The following is a 19,472-nucleotide window of genomic DNA, read 5'->3' on the forward strand; positions in this document are numbered from 1 at the left end:
ACTTTGGCTCAAACCACCCTCTCTCTTTGAAGGGCCATACCTCTTGAGGGTATAATGGGCGGCTTAGAAATCCAATCAAAAGCTGCATTGTGAATGGTAGGGGTGTAAGGGTAAGGTGGAGTGGGCTTATGAATATGGGAAGAAGCCAGGATAGAGCAGCAGATGCCTGAGACCTGCAGCCAGTGCCTGACCCTTTGGGGATTCAGTGAGCCCTGCTCCCCTGGACCACGTCTGATAACTCAAGATGAGTACCAGGGCCCCACCATCGCTCCAGCATCTCGCCCTGCAGTGTCAGCTGAGCAACCAGTCCCAGGCCATCTCTGCCCTGGAGGTGCTACCGCCGGTGGTGGTAATTTCACTCTTCATGGAGGTTTATGCTGGGGGCCACACCGAGATGCTGAAGGCCTTGGTGCAGTCCTGGCCTTTTCCATGCCTCCCTTTGGGGGATCTGACACAGTCACCAGACCTAGAAACCTTCAAGGCTGTCCTGGATGGGCTCGATCTGGTACTTTCCAAGAAGGACTCCCCCAGTCAGGGGAAACTGAAAGTTCTTGATCTGCAGAATAAAGACAAGGAGATGTGGATACAGAGACCCCACTCCGTAGCCCAAATTGCTTCCCCACACATCCTGACTGACAGAACCAGAGTGATTCTTGATCCAGAGTCAACTAAGGAACAGCCCTTGATAATCACTGTTGACTTGACCATCAAACATGGCAGCCAGGAAGATATCCAATCTTCCCTGCTCCAGTGGGCCAGGGACAGGAAAGAACGAGTCCAGCTCTACTCAAGGAAGCTGAAGATTCAATCTGACTGCATCTCTAATATCCTGAAGGCTCTGGATGTGGTGAGGCTGGACTCCATCCAGGACCTGATCGTAAGTGAATTTGGTCAGCATGGAACCATGCGCCAATTTGCTCCTTTCCTGGGTCAGATGAAGAACCTTCACGTTCTCCACATCTCCAAGATGGGTCTCGACTTCTCCACCTCCAGTGACATGAATTCCTGTTATTCTTCCACATTTGGGACATATCTAGGGCAGCTACAACTTCTGCAGGAGCTGCATGTGCATGGAGTCTTCTTTCTATATGGAAAGCTTCCCGCCGTCTTCAGGAGCCTGTCATCATTGAAAACTTTGTCTCTCAGTTCCTGTGTGCTGGAGGAAGATGATCTGAGGTTTTTGTCCCAGTGTTCCTGTACCAAGCAGCTCAAACACCTGAGGCTGAGAAGTTTGTTAATAGGGAGCTTCAGTCCTGGGCCCCTGAGAGCAGTGCTGGAGCAAGTGGCAGGTAGCCTGCAGACCCTGGCCCTGGAAGACTGTGGCATCACTGACCCCCAGCTCTTGGCCCTCTTGCCCATTCTCAGCCAGTGCTCCCAGCTCAGCTTCTTCACTTTCTATGGAAACCAAATATCCATGGCTTCCCTGCAGATGCTTCTCAGCCACACAGCCCAGATGAGCCATTTGAAACGAGGGATCTATCCTGCCCCTCTGGAGAGCTATCGCCATAAAGATTGGTTCCTAGGGAATATTAACCCTGAGAGATTTGCTCGGGTACAGACTGTATTGACACAGCTATGGAGAGACATGGGGTTGGCCCAGAAGGTTCAGATCTGTACCAAATTCTGTCATGTCTGGAACATGTGCCAATTGTATAGGCTGGCACCTGATGGTTGCTGGGTGTTCACAGAGGAGAATCTTCCTGACCTTTCTGCTCTGCCTTTGTAGTTGAGTCTCTACCCTGGAAGCTCTTCTCAGCTTCAGATATGAAAGTCAGGAAATAAGTGCATTGTCAGGGGCCACACCCCAAAGTTCACTGTGGAAGGAGGAGATGGGGTATCTGGTCCTCCATTTTGCAGTTCAATTGTAGTTCTGGAGCCCCGGGAGTTTGAGCGCTCGTGGGGTACAGGTGTTATCTGGACACATCATCAGAAATATGGAGTGAAATCAGTCTGGAAAGAACTGGAACAGAATCTTCTTTTTCTAAACGGTTATGTGTTGTGGGCCATCCCTTTGCTATCTGTGTTTTATTATGTCAACTAAGCAAAATAAAGGAAAAGAAAAGCATGCGTAGAAAGGTATCATTTCCTAGCAATAAAAATTAGAGAGTATTGATGGTTGTTAGAATCCTTGAAGTTCAAGGTCTGAGTCTCACGGAACAACTTTCATCTTGAACAAAAATCCCTGTGACTTCCAAGAATGCAGTGATTTGTGTTGGGGTCTCAATGGCACTTTATATCCTTCAGCCAAAGCAGCTCAGGTACAGGCCCGAGGCCCTGAGTTCAAGTCTCAGTTCACAAAATACAAAAAGAAACATTGGAAGAAAAGGGTGGAAGGTAGCCAGGAAAAAAGGATATAGGGTGGGATGTGGGGAGGAATGGAGAAGGAAGGGAGGAAAGGAGGGCAGGAGGAAAGGGAGAAAGGAGGGAGGGAAAGAAAGAAAACAGAGATAAAATTTCCTGGTACTGGGCTGGGAGTTTGGCCTAGTGGTAGAGTGCTTGCCTAGCATGCACGAAGATCTGGGTTCAGTTCTTTGGTACCACAAAAAAAGCCGGAAGTGGTGCTGTGGCTCAAGTGGTAGAGTACTAGCCTTGAGAAAGCCCAAGGACAGAGCTCAGGCCCTGTTCATGACTGGCAAGCAAAAATGTCCCAGTATCTTGGTTGATGCTGTGAACTGAGACTCCTTGGTGGCAGCTCCAGGACCCCTGGTTCCAGCAGAAAGAGCTCCAATCACCATGGTGGATTCGACCTGGTCCAGTGGTTCCAAGTCTGGTGGCATCAGCAGAGGTGGCTCCAGCTCAGGTGGCCATGGTACTTATTCCCAGCAGCTCCAGCATGGGGATCCAGGCTTAGCTGGCCAAGGCAGTTGGGGCTTTGGTGGTGGCTCCTGCTGGGACAGCGGCTCCAGCAGCTCCTGATCAAGCAGCAGTGGACACCACAGCTGTGGCTGCTGTGGCTCCGGTGGCTCTGCCCCTCCCCCTCACGGTGACTCCAGATTGGATCATGAAGATGTGGTCATTATGCACAATGGAATTCTATGCTGCCCTCAGAAATAATGGAATCGCCCCATTCATAGGAAATGAGAAGACTTGGAGAAACAACAAGTGAAGTAAGCCAGACCCAAAGGAACATACATTCTGTGGTTTCCTCCATTTGTAACAATAAAGCACCTAGGATTCTCCTAGCAGAGGATTCCAATAATGCAAAACCTAGATTCATAAGGTCATATAGGATGAGACTAAATGAAAGGAGCTCTGGGATATGGAAACAAGAGCTGTACCTTGTGTGATTGTTGTGCTTAATGTACTTTGTTATTTCTCCTCTCTTTTATTGCCCTTGTGGTTAATCTCATGTTGTTACTGTATCTGACTTTGCTACCTGGAATAGTATATAGACATTTATTTGTTTATTTGAACTAGGGAGGTGAAGGGGGAAACCAAGATTTGGGGTGGGGGTAAAGGGAAGGAAAGAGGGGCAAAAACATGAGAAGGGGGATTTCTGTGGGAGCAGTAATGCTGCTTATGAATGTAAGTGTAACCCTACTATTCATTCTCCCAACAATAAAATAGAAAATAGAGAGAGAGCTAAGAGCAACCGATGCTGGAGGGCATGTGAGGAAAAGGAAACGGCAATGCACTGGTGTTGGGATGGAAACTTATTAAACACCCTGGAAGGTAGTATAGTGATTCCTTAGAAGCCTAAACATACCGATTCCTTAATAGCCACCAATCCCACTTCTCAGCTTTTACCCAGATGTCCATAAACCAAGACATACTAAAGCTACCAGCACAACGGTTTTCATTGCAGCCTAGTTTACCAGAGCTAAGATATGGTACCAACCCAGATTTATCTCCATGTGTGAATAGATGAAGAAAATGAGGTATTTATACTCATGGAATTCTAAATTGCCATCAGAAAGAATGACATCAAACCATTGGTAAGGAAATAGAAAGATTTGGGAAAAAAATCATATGAAGTGAAATAAGCCAGACCCAAAGAAACACAGGCTCCATGGTTTCCCTATTTGTAGTAAGTAGAATTCATCCAGGTTTCTCCTGGCAGAGGACAAAATAGCTCAATAGCTATGTGCATATGACTGTAGAGGATGTGGATAATGAAATGACTTGAAGATATGGAAACAATAGGTTGATTTTTGTGTTTGTTGCTCTGAATCTACTGTCTGATGTCAGTTCTCTCCCTCTCTTTCTCTCTCTCTCCCTCCCTCCCTCCCTCCCTCTCTTTCTCACTTTCTCCATTTTCTTTTCTTTCTTTCTTTCTTTCTTTTTTTCTGTTGTGGGACTTGGTCTCTTGCCAGGGTGTTGACACTGAGCTTTTCAGCTTAAGACTACTGACTTACTTACATCTTGAGCCACAGAGCTACTTCCAGTTTTCTGGAGGTTAATTGAAGATAAGACTGTCCTAGACTTTGGATTTGAACCATGATCTTCAGATCTCAGCCTCCTGATTAGCTAGGATTACAGGTGTGAGCCACCAAACCAGGCTATTTCTTCTTTTTTTCCCTTCTGGTTGTTTTTGTTCGTGTTGTTTCCTTTCTCTCCAAATGGTTTAGCTCATGTGATCAGTGCCTCTGAATTGGCTACCTACCATGTTATATGTGCCTTAAGTAGTGTATTTGAAATAGGGAAAGGGAGGAAACAAGATGATTGAGAGGGGGTGGGAGGAGAGAAATATCAGAAGGGACATCTGTATAAAAAAAACATGTAGCTGGGAGTCAGTGGCTCATACGTGTAATCCCAGCTAATCAGGAGGCTGAGATGTGTGGATCGTGGTTGAATGCCAGCTCTGGTACTTAAGCTACTTAAGTTGCTTAGACTTTTATCTGCCATTAACCATCAAAAATCTGCAAGAAATGCTGTGGCTCAAGGGGTAGATCACTAGCCTTGAGCTGACAAGCTCAGGAATAGCCTCCAGGTCCAGGGTTCAAGTCCCAAGACCAACACCACCAACCAACAAAGTAAAGTACCGCTACCTCATGAACAAAAGTGTATCCCTTTTTACAACACCTAGCAATAGAATTCACTTTAAAAAAAGAGCACACTAAAAGCTAACTACATATACAAAGAAGAATCTTTCCTGACACGGCTGGCTTCACACAAAGATCTTCAGGTCTTACCTTCCTGAGTAGCAAAGGTTGATCAATGTGAGCAACCGAAAAATAGATTTTTTGCTAAGCTACTAAGGAGGCTGAGAGCTGAAGATCCTGGTGCAAAACAGCCCAACCATGAGAATCCATGAGATTCTTATCAACATGATACCAGCAGAAAACCACAAGTGGTGCTGTGGTTCAAGTGGTACAGTGCTAGCCTTCAGCTGATGGGCTCAGAGACAACAACCAGGACTTCAATTCAAGCCTCATGTCAATAAATAAATAAGTACATACATAAATAATTAAAAGATCATGGGAAATGATTAATCAGGACTTGAGATTCCAGGATGGATGAATTGTTTTTATCTGTTCCATGTCTCCACGGGAGTCTGTAGTATTCCTGGTTCATGAAGATCAGGTTTTCCTTAACAACTGTTGGGAACCATTATGTCAGATGACCCAGAGCCTCTATTTCTTTTGCATTAAGTATTGTTGGTATTGGGTCTTGAGCATTGTCCCTGACCTATTTTACTCAAAGCTAGCGTTCTACCACTTGAGCCAGAGCTCCATTTGTGGCTTTTTTTTTAATGTGTGTTGTGAGAATCTCATGGACTTTACTGACCTGGCTGGCTTTGACCCTCAATCCTGAGTTCTCAGCCTCCAGAGGAGGTAGAATTACAGGTGGAAACCCCGAGTACCTGGCCTAAGAAACTCTTATTTTTGGATGGTCCTTCTCATACTTGTTGGGGGATTGGAGAATTGCTGGCTTCAATTTAGAAATTCCAACAACACACAAAAAAAGAAAAGGAAAAAGAAAAGAAGGAGAGAATGAGAAAGAAAGAGAGAGAGAGAGAGAAACTAACTACAGCCAATAGCTTCAGAGCAATGAACCCCAAAATCCAGCTTTTGTTTCTATCTCTTCAAATCTTTTCCCTTCTCCACATCTTATATGGCTGTCTGCACATAGCTACTGAACTATTTTGGTCCTCTGCCGGGAAAAACCTGGATGAGTTCTATTTATTACAAATGAAGAAAACCAAGGAACCTATGTTTCTTTGGATCACTTAATATGATTTTTTCCCCAAATCTTTTCTTTATTAATGGTTTGATGTCATTCTTTCTGATGGCAACAGAATTTCACTGTGTAGAAATACCTCATCTTCTTTGATCCATTCATACCATACCTTAGTTATGGTAAATAAGGCTGCAATGAAACTCAGTGATACTCATTGTCCTGGTAGCTTTAGTATGCCTTGGTTTATGGACTTTTGGGTAAATGCGGAGGCATGGGATTCCTGGATAATAATGAATCTGTATGTTTAGCCTTTTAAGGAATATTTTTGCTATCCTGAGTATTTCATATGAATTTCGGGATTGCTTCTTCTATATTATAGTAGAATATTGAGATTTTGATGGCATTGCATGAATGTACACATACCTTGTTCCGTATTGCCATTTTCATGAGGTGAATCCTTCCAATCCTGAAGCATGGGAGGTCTTTTCATTTCCTTCAATCTGTTTAATGCCCTTTTTCAGGCTTTCAATTCTCTTCATATGATTCTTTCACATCTTCAGTTCATTCCTAGGTCACGCCTTTAGTCCTGTCTCTTCTGCTCAAAAACCACTGTTTGAATTGACCCCAAGCGCAGCAGCTCATGAAGAGATCATGGGTGTGGCTCAGAAATCCCATCAAAAGCTGCCCTTGGATTGGTAGATACGCCATGGTAGGGATTGGGTTGGGTTATAAAGATGCCAAGAGGCCAGAGAAGAACAGCAGATTCCTGGAGCCTGCAGTTAGAAGCTGTTCCTTCCTGCTGGGATTCAGAGAGGCCTGCACAGCTGTCCACATCTGGTCCATCGAGATGGACCTCAGCACCCCACCATCGCTCCAGCGTCTGGCCATGCAGAGTCTGCTGAGCAACCCGTCCCTGGCCATCTCTGCCCTAGAGGATCTACCAGCGCTGCTGTTTCCTCCCCTCTTCCTGGAGGCATATGCCACAGGACTCACAGAGGGGCTGAAAGCCATAGTTCAGGCCTGGCCCTTCTACTGCCTTCCCCTGGGGGCTCTAGAAGAGTCACCTGACCTGAGCGTCTTCAAGGCTGTCTTGGATGGACTTGATCTGCTACTGGCCAAGAAGGAGCGCTCCAGTGGTTGCAAACTCCAAGTGCTCGATCTGGGGAATCAGTACCCAGAGATCTGCACATTGGGGTACCCTTTCATGGGCAGAATCTCTTCTCTAACAATTCTATCCTGCAGCCTAAGAGCTGGTAGCTATTCATGGAAGATGGAAGAACATTCGTTGACCATTGCCTTTGACCTGACCATCCAAGAAAACTCCCAATCTGTTCACCAAACCTACCTGCTCCAGTGGGTCGGGAATAGGAAAGAACGAGTCCAGCTCTGCTCAAGGAAGCTGACAATTAGTTTTGACTACATCTCCTATATCTTGCAAGCTCTGCACGTGGTGAGGCTGGACTCCATCCAGGAGTTAAGTATAAGTGAATTTGGTCACGAGAAAACTCTGGGTGAACTTGCACCTTACCTGGGTCAGATGACGAACCTTCACAGCCTCCACCTCTCCAGTGTGGGTATCAGATTATTCACCTCCACTCACAATTCCCCGTATTCCTCCAAATTTGGGACATGTCTAGGACAGCTCCGACATCTGCAGGAGCTGCATGTGCATGGAGTCTTCTTTCTAAGTGGAAAGTTTACCGCTCTCTTCAGAAGTCTGACCACATTGCAAACCTTGTCTTTGAGTTCCTGCTCGCTGGAGGAAGAAGATCTGAGGGTTCTGATCCAGTCTACCTGTACCGAGCAGCTCAAACACCTGAGTCTGAGAAGTTTCTTCATGGGGTGCTTTAGTATTGAGACTCTGAGAAGCCTGCTGGAGCAAGTGGCAGGCAGCCTGCAGACTCTGGCCCTGGAGGACTGTGGCGTCACTGACGCCCAGCTCTTGGCCCTCCTGCCCATTCTGAACCAGTGCTCCCAGCTCAGCTTCTTCAGTTTCTATGGAAACTGCATCTCCATGGCTGCCCTGCAGATGCTTCTTAGCCACACAGCCCAGATGAGCCATTTGAAACGAGGAATCTATCCTGCCCCTTTGGAGAGCTATTTGTCTGAAGGTTTGTTCTCAGGGAAGTTTGACCCTGAGAGATTTGCACAGGTTCAGACTGTGTTGACACAGGTATTGAAAGACACGGGGATAGCTCAGAACGTCCAGCTCTGTACCCACTCTTTTTATGTCAGGGACTCGTGCCTATTGTATAGCCTGGGGCCCGATGGTTCCTGGGTGGTCACAGAAGAAGCTGTTCCTGAACTTTCTGCTCCAGCACTGTAGTTGAGCACTTGTCTACTGGGAGCTCTTCTCAGCATCAGAAATGAAAGTTGGGAAATAAGTGCATAATTCAGGGAACGAAGTTCAAAGTTCACTGTGCAAGCTAGAGAAAGGGTATCTGGTTCAGAGTTTCCGGTTCAGTTGTATCTCTGGATCCCCAGGAGTTTGTTCTTGGGGTGCAGGTGTTCTTTATACACATCATCAGTCCTATGGAGTGAAATCAGCCTGGAAAGAACTGGAACAAAATCTTGGTTTTCTAAATGCTTGTGTGTTGTGTCTCTAGTGGTAAGAGTACTATGAGAAAAAGCAGCTCAGGTACAGTGGCCAGCCTCTGAGTTCAAGTGTCAGTTCAACACTAAAGGATGGGTAGAAGAATGGAGTGCAAGGTAGCCAGAAAGAAAGCATAGAGGGTTGGGTGAAGGGAGCAATTGGGAAGGAAGGAGAAAAGAGAAGAACAGAGGTAGGGTGAGATGAAAGGAAGCAGGGAAAAAAAGAAGTTGGGCTGGCTGTTCTTCTTGGCTCCTTTTCAGGCTAAGCCTAGTGGGTCATCTGCTAGAATTTCCCCAGGGATGAGGCTGTACAGGTGGGAAGGTATTTATACATTTGTAAGAGAACTTGGGCTGTGTAGGTGATGTTTTAGATGTGAATGTGACCTGAGGCATTACTGAGAGCCAGGCAATCCTTCCGCCAGACACTACAGCCCATCTCTGCCTTGGCCTGGACTACGCCATCTGCAGAGACCCACTGGTGCCATTCGCAGCTGGAGCTAGCTACTGGGCCAGCCAACCCCACTGGAACACTAAACTCCACGAGGGCTTCTGCCTCTGGTGTGGGCCTCAGTGAATACTGAGCACACCCCCTGCCAGAGCTCACCAGAGTCCAACGAGGGCCAGGCATGTAGGGAGTGGAGATAACTTTGTAAGGCTGGAATTGTTCTTGTCATGAGGAAGCAGCCATGACCTTACTATGCCCCCAAAGGTGAGGTCAAGGCTACCCTCTCTCTGATCCACATTGCTAGGCTGGTATAGGTGGTACTTGCCAACCCTGTCTGTCTGTTCTTTGGGGATCAGTGTCGCTCACAATTCCCATCCCTCCCCCCCTTTGAGGGTCCACATTCTTCCTTGCGCCAAGTGGATGGTCAGACCAAGAGTAGCCACACCAAGCCTGGGGCCTAGACAGTCTCCATCTGTCACCTTTCCCTTGGGGCCATCCACTCCTCCATGCTGCGAGATTCTCAAGGCTCTTGAGTGCCCTTCTGCTTCCTTCTGGACCTAACATCCCAGGGAGCGGAGTGCAGGAGCTGCCTGGTCAAGTCATTGGCCAGTGCCTTCCATGGTGGAAGAAACAGAAGCAGGCCCCAGAAGTCTTTGTGATGACAAAAATGAGGGAAAGGTTGAAGTCCCATTCTTTGGTGTCAATATCCATAGTGGATGGTGGGGGGGGGCGTAGAAAGGTCATCTCTTAGCTCCCGTTCACACAGATAGTGGTGTCTGGATGTCTACCTGAGTTCAGGGTCCAGCAGAAGCCCCACATCAAATAGGAAGAGAGGGCATTCATGTAGCCAAATCAACTGACTTCAACAGTGTGCCTTTGTTGAAGGAGTCCCATCTACAACTTGCTTCACTGTGCATCATCTTTGCCAGGAATCTGGTCAGTGCTTACCTCAGAGGCTAATGGCTTGGAAAGGGATAGGATGAATGACAGCCCCGTCCCCTTTCTGCCCTTTAAAGTTTCTACCTGTTGCCTGTGGAGAGGTTTCCAACCATCTCCTGCCCCTTGACTACCAGCCATGGGCCATCTATTCCCTGCACGTGAATTCAAAACCCTTTTCCTCCAAACTCTCAAGTCTCCAAACCCTGAGTCAGTGCCTTTCTTTTTGACAAGCTAAATCAATCCCAAAGTTGAAATCTGTGAGTACTTTCCTCTCCCAGCCACTTGGACCTTTCTTGCTGTGTTGTGTCTTTTCCCGGTGATTTGGTGATCCCAGCAGATTGTGTTACAAAAAAAACCTGTGTGCTGGCCCCAGACCCAGCTGGAGAAGTGTATGTTGTTTCAGGTTGTCTTTATATGTACCAATATATATATAAAATAGACCTTTTGCTTTTAAAAAAATGGTTATTTTGACGCATCAATGGTAAGAGTATGGGTGCAGATAAAATGCTACCTACACAGTAAGTCTGAGATGTGAGGATCACAGTTGAATTCAAGCTTGGGAAGGAACCTCACTTCCAGTGAAACTTCAAAAGGGCCAAGATCAACCCATGGTTCCAGTCATAGAGTGCTGGCATTGAGCACAAAAGCTCAGGGACAGCAGCTAGATGCCAGAATGGGCACAAAGGAACACATAAACCCATGAGCAAGGGGCAACAGTCCTAGTTCATCACCTGGGGAAATGCTATAAGTGAAATTTAACATCTAATATATAAACTACATCCCTTTAAGCCAAAAAGGGCTCTTTCTACTTCTTCAGCATATTTGGCAATAAGAATTCTCCATCAAGATTTGATCAAATGTACCTTCAAAATGAAGACCACAAACACTTTGCACTTTTACAAAATGCATTCACCTTGAGCCCATCCAAGTTCACCAGAACAACTCAAAACAAAAAGCAAGTAAGAAATGTTCACACCTGGTGCCAGTGTCACATACCTGTAATTCTAGTCTGGGGTCTGAGATCTGAGGATCTCAGTTAAAAACCATCCAGCCGGGAATTTGGCCTAGTGGTGGAGTGCTTGCCTAGTACACATGAAGACCCGGGTTCGATTCCTCGGTACCACATACATAGAAAAACGCCGGAAATGGTGCTGAGGCTCAAGTGGTAGAGCTCTAGCCTTGAGAAAAATCCAACGACAGTGCTCAGGCCCTGAGCTTAAGCCCAGGACTGGCAAAAAAAAAAAAAAAAAAGAAGCCATCCAGGTAGAAATAGGGGAGAATTATCTTCAATAAGCTTCTGAAAAATCTTTTAGGATTCCCAGAATCCTAGCCATTCAAGAAGTCTAAAATCTGAGGGTCACAATGAAAACCAAACAAGCAAAAAATCTGTGTGACTATCTCAGATTTGGTATTTTATTTTTTGGCTGAAGTGGCAGAGCATGAGCCTTGAAAAAAAAAACATGTCAGGTACCCATCTCAGGCCCTGAATACTAATGCCAGTTGAGCATAAATTCAAAATGCTTATAAAAAGTGCATTAGAACTTAGGCTCAATGGTTTCCCTCATTCGTCATAATCAGTAGAAACCTTGGGCTCTACTAGCAGAGATTTGCAATAGAGCAAAATCTTGATACATAAGGCCATATAATGTGAAGCTAATTGAAAGGACCTCCAGGATAGTGAAACAAAAGCCATATAATGAATGATTGTTGTCCTTAATGTACTATGTTGTCTCTCATCTCCTTTGCTGTCCCTTGGTTATTTCATATTGGTATAGTATCTCACTTTGTTATCTGATATATTGAATTTATTTGTATTTGGATATTTGAAATTTGATACGGAAGGGGGGAAAACCAAGACGGGTGGGGGGTGTGGGGGGGGGGAGGGAAACGGGTACCAAGACATGTGAAAGGGTATCAATGTATGTGAATTAATGCACCTTCTATCTGGCAAATATCATGTAACCCTTTTACTAATTACAATAAAAAAATAAATATAAAAAAGTGCATTAGAATGATTAACCTCACGAAAATGGCAATAATGCAAAAAGGTATGTACACATTCATGCAATACCATCAAATCTCAACAATATTCTACAATAATATAGAAGCAATCCCAAAATTCATATGAAATACCCAGAGACCCAGAAGAGCAAAAATATTCCCTAGAAAAATTTCAATGAGGCCGGGAGTTTGGCCTAGTGGTTAAAGTGCTTGCCTAGCATGCATGAAGACCCGGGTTCGATTCCTCGGTACCACATATATAGAAAAAAGCCAGAAGTGGTGCTGAGGTTCAAGTGGTAGAGCTCTAGCCTTGAGAAAGTTTAAGGACAGTGCTCAGGCCCTGAGCTCAAGCCCAGGACTTGCAAAAAAAAATTTCAGTGATGGAAAAACATTGATACCAAGCTTCAAAATCGATTTCAATGCTACAGTATAAAATCAGTTTGGTATTGGCACAAACATAGGCCTGAGAGCTACTGGAATAAAATAGCAGAATCAGAAATCAATGCACAGATCTGGAACTAATAATTGATAAGGGAGCCCAAAGTACAGGATGGAAGAAAGATTGCTTCTTTAACAAATGGTCCTGGCACAAGCGAGGCTACACTAAAGCCACCAGGACAACCATGTTCATTGCAGCACAGTTTATGATTACAAGGAGATGGAATCAACCCTGATACCCATCAGTGGATGATTGAATGAAAGAAATCTGGTGATCATACAAAATGGAATTCTATGCTTCCATCAAAAAATGGCATGGCCACATACAAAGTTATCTTGAACAAAGTAAGCCAGGCCCAAAAAACCTGGGATGTATCATTTCCCTCATGGCTAATAACTAGAACATGCCTATACATCTGCAAGTAAACCTAATGGGTAATAAAGGACAAATAATTGCACTTGGACAAGATTCACTAAACCACATTGTAAATATGCACACAGTGAGATCAAGGAAGGATTTTTTTTAAAGGAGAATTTCCCAGGGGCTCAAGAACTCTGAGCTTATGATGGCCTAAAATGACATATATTGAGCTGGTTGCTGATGGCTGATGCCTAGAATCCTAGCTACTCACACGGCTGATGTGTTCTAAGGATGCTTGAGTAGAAAAGTCCCCAGGAGACTCTTATCTCCATTTAACCTCTCAAACCCCAGAAGTTGTGCCATGGCACCAAATAATAGAGAGGGAGCCATGAGTAAAAAGAGCTCAGTGACAGCACCCAGGCTGTGGTTCAAGTACAATGGTGAACAAAATGAAAGGCTCATTTCTTATAATGAACTCAAAGAAATTCGAAGAGGGTTGTTGTTCTTATGTACCATTTATATATCCTTCCCACCCCGCTACCTCCGTGTTTTTTTTTCATTTTGTCACTGTTTCTCTACACTCTGTCTAATCAATGTTATAGCATCTAGTAAATAGCATCTAATAAATGTTATAGCATCTGATAAATGTTATAGCATCCACCAAGATATCAGGAAGTTATATCCTAGTCTTACTTTTCCTCCCTTCCTTTCTTGCCTCCTTCCTTCATTCTTTCCTTTCTTCTTTTCCTTCTTTCTTCCATTTCCTTTCTTCTTTCCTTCTTTCTTCCATTTCTTCTTTCCTCCCTTTCTTTCTTCTTTCCTCTCTGGGTCTTGAACTCAGGGTGTGGAAGCTGGCTCGAGGCTGTTTTATTGTCATGTTAATGCTTTAACATTGGATCTACAACACTAATTACCCAATGGGTAATTACCTAATGGGGCCCATTTGTGGGTTTGAACTTTGACCCTCAGATCTCAGACAGGTAGAGAAACTAAGAGTCTAGGCTTCCTGGAATATTTTCTGAGGAACTTCTTAGAGATAATATTTCCACATCAATTCCAGCCTGGCTGGCTTCTAACTGAGATCCTCACTCTGTCGGTCTCCTGAATACAAAGACAGGTATTAGACAATGGAAATGGAGTGACTATTTCCTTGTTGCTTCTGTTTGTGATTTTTTTTTTTGAGCACGCCTGATTGGGAATGAAGTGACTATTTCTCACATCCAGCAGGGACAGCTTCATCTCCCAGGGAGGCGACACCAGTGCCTCTGTTTCCACCATCTGGGTACAGGCTGTGGTGGTTCCTGCTTTGGGGTCGGCTCTAGCTTAGGCTTTCAAACAGCAGCTTTACTGGTTCTAGGTCCAGTGGTTTCAGCAGCAGTGGCTACAAGCCAGGTGGATGTGTCTGTTTCCACTCTGGCATTGGCTTCATCCCCAGTGACTCTGGCTCTGGCTGTAGCACCAGGGCCTTTGCAGCTCTGCAAGCCCCTGCCCTGACACTGGCGATGATTGTGGTTCCAGCAGCTTTAGATCCAGAGGCAGTGGCACCAGAGATGCTCATGGTTTCTGTGATGGGGGCATCAGTGGCAAAAGGGGACAGCAGGTATCCCCAGCACAATACCAATGGGACAAAAGCACCAGAACCTGAATGCACAGCTCTCCTCTTACCAACAACACTGGCACCAGTCTCACCAGCAGAAATCTTCATCCTGCCTGGTATAGAAAGGCATAGATCGTGGACGATCCAAAAAGCCAAGGGAAAGTGTGAGTTTCTTACAAAAGGCATGCTCACTTCTTCTCACAGAATAGTACCAGGAAAGGACCACTCTCCCCCAGCAGCCAAGGACAGTACCACCTTAGGTACTGGCAAAACAAAACCCCTGCCACACCAGCTAGCAGAAACCTGGAGCCTGACAAATAGGCTCTGTAGTGCCACTTCTCAAAAGAGCAAAGGAAGTTGAGTGAGCATGCTTCCACGTGATAGGAAATAGGGAGCAAATTTTGCAGGCACACTTCCTTGCCTTTTTATCAATACTTAATGCCAAAAGTAGAGGCTCTGGGTCCTCTGACACCATTGCTTTTACTGGTTGTTGAAGGAAACCTCATCTTCCTGATCTAGGAATACTACAGACTCACATGGCATAAAATTAGGAGTCATGGAACAGATGAAACATCCATCCATCTTCGAATCTCAGGTCTTGATGAATCATGTCACAGGATCTTTTTATTATTTATATATGTGCTTATTTATTTATGTATGGACATGAAGCTTGAAGACCTGGTCGTTGTCCCTGATGTTATCAGCTCAAGGCTAGCACTGTACCACTTGAGCCACAGCACCACTTGTGGTTTTCTGGTGGTACGTTGATGATAAGAATCTCATGGATATACCTGCCTGGGCTGTTTTGAACCTGGATCCTTAGATCTCACCTTCCTCAGTTGCCTGGCAAAAATCCATTTTCAGTTGTTTACCTTGGTCAACCTAGCTTCTGAGGAAGCTGAGATCTGAGGATCATGGTTCGAAGCCAAGCTCATTAGGAAAGATTCTGGTTTTATATGTAGTCAGATTTTCTTATGTTCTTTCTTTTCATTTTATTTTCTTTCTGGGCTATGTGAAAAAGGGTTACATTTACCATCGTGAGTTAGTGAGTACTTGGTGTTCTGTTGTTGTGGGTGGTCGTGGGACTTGAACTCTGGGCCTGGGCACTGTCCTCGGGCTCACCAACTCAAGGCTAGTGATCTATCCCTTGAGCCACAGTGCTGTTTGTGGTTTTCTGTTGGTTAATTGGAGATAAGAGTCTCGTTGAATTAAGTGCCAGGGCTGGCTTTCAACCATGATTCATAGATTTCCGCCTCCTGAGTAGCTAGGATTACAGTTGTGAGCCACAAGCTCTCAGTTATATTACTTCTTATACAGAGACCCATTCTGATGTTTCTTTTCCTACTTTCTTTTCTCCCACCACGCCCAGTCATCTTATTTTCCCCTTTCCCTATTTCATATAACAAATTAATGTATAGACAATATACGAGGTACCAAATTCAGATACACTGACCAAATGAGATATACAATGAGGATATAAAGCAACCAAACAAATGAAAACAAAAAATAACCAGAAGAAAACAAAGGAGAATTAGCATGGTGGCTCACGCCTGTAATCCTAGCTAATCAGAAGGCTGAAATCTGAGGATCAAGGTTCAAAGCCAGCATGGGCACTAAAGTCGGTGAGACTTTTATCTTCAATTAACCACTAGAAAACCAGAAGTGGCTATGTGATTCAAGAGCTAAAGCTGTAGCCTTGAGCTGAATCGCTCAGGGACAACAAGGAGAGAGTGAGAGAAAGGCGAGAGAGACAGAAAAAACCCAAACAAACCATAGCAAGTAGGTTCAGAGCAACAACCACAAAATTCAAGTTATTGTTTCAATATCCCCATGTCATTTCCCTTATCCACATCCTGTATGGCTGTATGCACATAGCTAGTGAGCTATTTTGGTCCTCTGCCAGGAAAATCTTGGATGTGTACTACTTATTTCAAATGAAAGAAACTATAGAGACTCTGCTTCTTTGGGTCTGGCTTACTTCACTTAATATTATTTTTTTGCAAATCTTTCCATTTCCTTACAAATGGTTTGATGTCATTCTTTCTGATGGCAACAGAGAATTCTATTGTGTATAAATACCTCATCTTCTTGATCCGTTCATACATTGAGGTGAATCTGGGTTGGATCCATAATCTTAGTTATGGGAAATAAGGCTGCAATGAAAGTCATTGTGCTGGTAGCTTTAGTGCCTTGGCTTGTGGACATTTGGTTAAATGGCAAGGAGTAGGAATGCTGGGTAATTATGAATTTCCGTGTTTAGTCTTTTGGGGAATCACCATACTGCTATCCAGTGTGGCTAAATGAGTTTGAACTCTCAGCTACAGTGTATTACCATTTCCTTTTGCTCACGAGCCTGCCAGCACCTCTTGTTCTTGATAATGGCCTTTCTAAGTGGGGTGAAATGAAATCTTGGAGATGTTTGATTTGCATTTCTTTTCAGGCCAGATTTGTCATCGCAAGTATGTAAAGCTGATTCAATATGTGTAATCAATACGTATAATTCATCACACCAACAGGTCAAGGATACAAGGTCATCACAATCAATGCAGATAAAGCATTTGATAAAACCCAACACCCCTTTATAATAAGTGCTCTGGAGAAACTAGGAATTCATGGTACCTTCCTCAGTATAATAAAGACTGGGTATGACAAACCAACAGCTAGCATTATATTTAATGGGGAAAAGTTAAAGCCACTCCCTATAAAATCAGGAATGAGATAAGGATGCCCACTCTCTCCACTCCTCTTCAATATAGCATTATAATTCCTAGCTAGAGCAATAAGTCAAGAAACAAACATAAAGGGGATTCAAATTGGGAAAGAGGAAATAAAACTTCACCTCTTTGCAGAGGACATGATTCTGTATTTAAGGAACCCAATTGTCTCTACTTCCAAGTTAATTTGTTGACATGAAATTTTTGAAAAGTAGCAAGGTATAAAATTAACCCCCCAAAATCCATTGCTTGCCTATATGCCAATAATTAGAAGACTGGGTCTAAAATCAGTTAAGCAACTGCTTTTGTGATAGCCTCAAAAAGTACTTCAGAATTAATTTAACCAAAGAAGTAAAGGACCTCTCTGATGAAAAATTTAAAAACCTGAATAAGGAAATTAAAGCAGAACTAAAGAAATGGAAAGATCTCCCATGATCCTGGATTGGCAGGATTTAACATCATGAAAGAAAAGTCTCTTACACCCAATAAACTAGATAGAAAAGTCAGAATTGAGTGGTAGAGTGCTAAGCTCAAGTCAAAGAAGCTCGTGGGGCAGAGTCCAATCCAAAAGTTCAAACCCCAGGCCAGGTCAAAAATAATCACAACAGAAATTACCAAGATCCAGAGCATCATAAGGGAATATTTTCAAACCTTTACGCCAACAAATTTGAGAATCTAGAAGAAATGGATGAATTCCTAGCCAATATTAACATACCCACACTGAACCAAGAAGACCTAACCCAACTAAACAGGCTTATTTCAAGCACTGAAATAGAAATGGCAATAAGAGACCTTCCACCTAAGAAAAGCCCAGGGCCAGATGGATTCACAGCTGAATTTTATAAGGTCTTCAAAGCAGAGCTCACACCAATACTCCTCAAGCTCTTCAACAAAGTTGAAAACAAAGTGTCTTTGCCAAACTCATTCTACGAAGCCAGTATAACCCTCATCCCCCAACCAGACAGAGATTCATCAAAGAAAGAGAACTATAGACCCATTTTTTGATGAATATTGATGCAAAACTTCTCAACAAAATACTGGCCAACTGTCTACAACTCATCAAAAAAATTATACACTATGATCAAACAGGATTCATCACAGGGAGGCAAACCTGGTTCAACATACACAAATCAATTAATATAATTCAACACATCAACAGGAGCAAGGACAAAAATCACATAATCGTCTCAATAGATGCAGAAAAGGCATTTGACAAGATCTAACACCACTTTATGCTAAAAGCTCTGGAGAAACTAGGAATCCAAGGAACATTCCTCAATATAATAAAGGCTGTGTATGACAAACCCACAGCTAGTATTATACTTAATGGCAAAAAGCTAAAGCCATTCCCTCTAAAATCAGGAACGAGACAAGGATGCCCACTCTCTCCACTCCTCTTTAACATAGTACTAGAATTCCTAGCCAGTGCAATAAGACAAGAAGCAAGCATAAAGGGGATCCAAATAGGGAAAGAGGAGGTAAAACGATCCCTCTTTGCAGATGACATGATTCTGTATTTAAAGAATCCTATAGACTCTACTCCCAAGTTCCTTGAGCCGATCCAAAACTTTGGCAAGCTTGCAGGGTATAAAATTAACCCTCAAAAATCAACTGCCTTCCTCTATGCCAACAGTGAGAGGAACGAGGCAATAATCAGGAAAGAAACTCCTTTCACAATAGCCTCAAAGAAAATAAAGTACCTAGGAATTAGCTTAACTAAGAATGTAAAGGACCTTTTTGATGAAAACTTTAAAACCCTGAAAAAGGAAATTAAAGCAGATCTGAGGAAATGGAAACATCTCCCATGTTCCTGGACTGGAAGAATCAACATCGTGAAAATGGCAATCTTGCCAAGGGCTATCTACAAATTCAACGCAATACCCATCAACATCCCAATGTCATTCTTTAAAGAAATAGAAGAGGCAATCCAAAATTTCATATGGAATAATAAAAGACCCCGTATAGCAAAAACACTTCTTAGCAGGAAGAACAGCGCTGGAGGAATTTCAATACCAAAATTTAGACTCTATTACAGAGCTATAGTGACCAAAACAGCTTGGTACTGGCACAAGAACAGGCATGAAGATCAATGGAATAGAACTGAGGACCCAGATATTAAACCGCAGACCTATGGCCACCTAATCTTTGACAAGGGACCCCAAAAAATAGAGTGGAAGAAAGACAGCCTCTTCAACAAGTTGTGCTGGCAGAACTAGTTAAGCACCTGCAGAAAACTACAGTTGGATCCTTGTCACCCTGCACTAG

The 19,472-nt window shown here is 43.9% G+C and overlaps 1 protein-coding gene and 1 pseudogene across 1 annotated transcript; both read left to right on the plus strand.

Moving 5' to 3' along the window:
* Window positions 1-244: 244 nt before the first annotated feature.
* Window positions 245-1,726, plus strand: LOC150042130 (PRAME family member 8 pseudogene; annotated as a pseudogene).
* Window positions 1,727-6,826: 5,100 nt separating this feature from the next.
* LOC150042131 (PRAME family member 8-like) lies at window positions 6,827-8,446 on the plus strand. The gene has a single exon (XM_090325213.1). The coding sequence runs from the start codon at window positions 6,827-6,829 to the stop codon at window positions 8,444-8,446; it is 1,620 nt and encodes a 539-aa protein (XP_090181339.1).
* Window positions 8,447-19,472: the final 11,026 nt, after the last annotated feature.

The sequence above is a fragment of the Megascapheus bottae genome, chromosome 37, assembly GCF_031878675.1.
Source record: "Megascapheus bottae isolate mThoBot1 chromosome 37, mThoBot2.hap1, whole genome shotgun sequence".
NCBI lineage: Eukaryota > Metazoa > Chordata > Mammalia > Rodentia > Geomyidae > Megascapheus > Megascapheus bottae.

Bases quoted from the DNA above. Each gene is read 5' to 3' on its own strand.
- LOC150042131 (XM_090325213.1), top strand. From the start codon at position 6,827: ATGGTAGGGATTGGGTTGGGTTATAAAGATGCCAAGAGGCCAGAGAAG.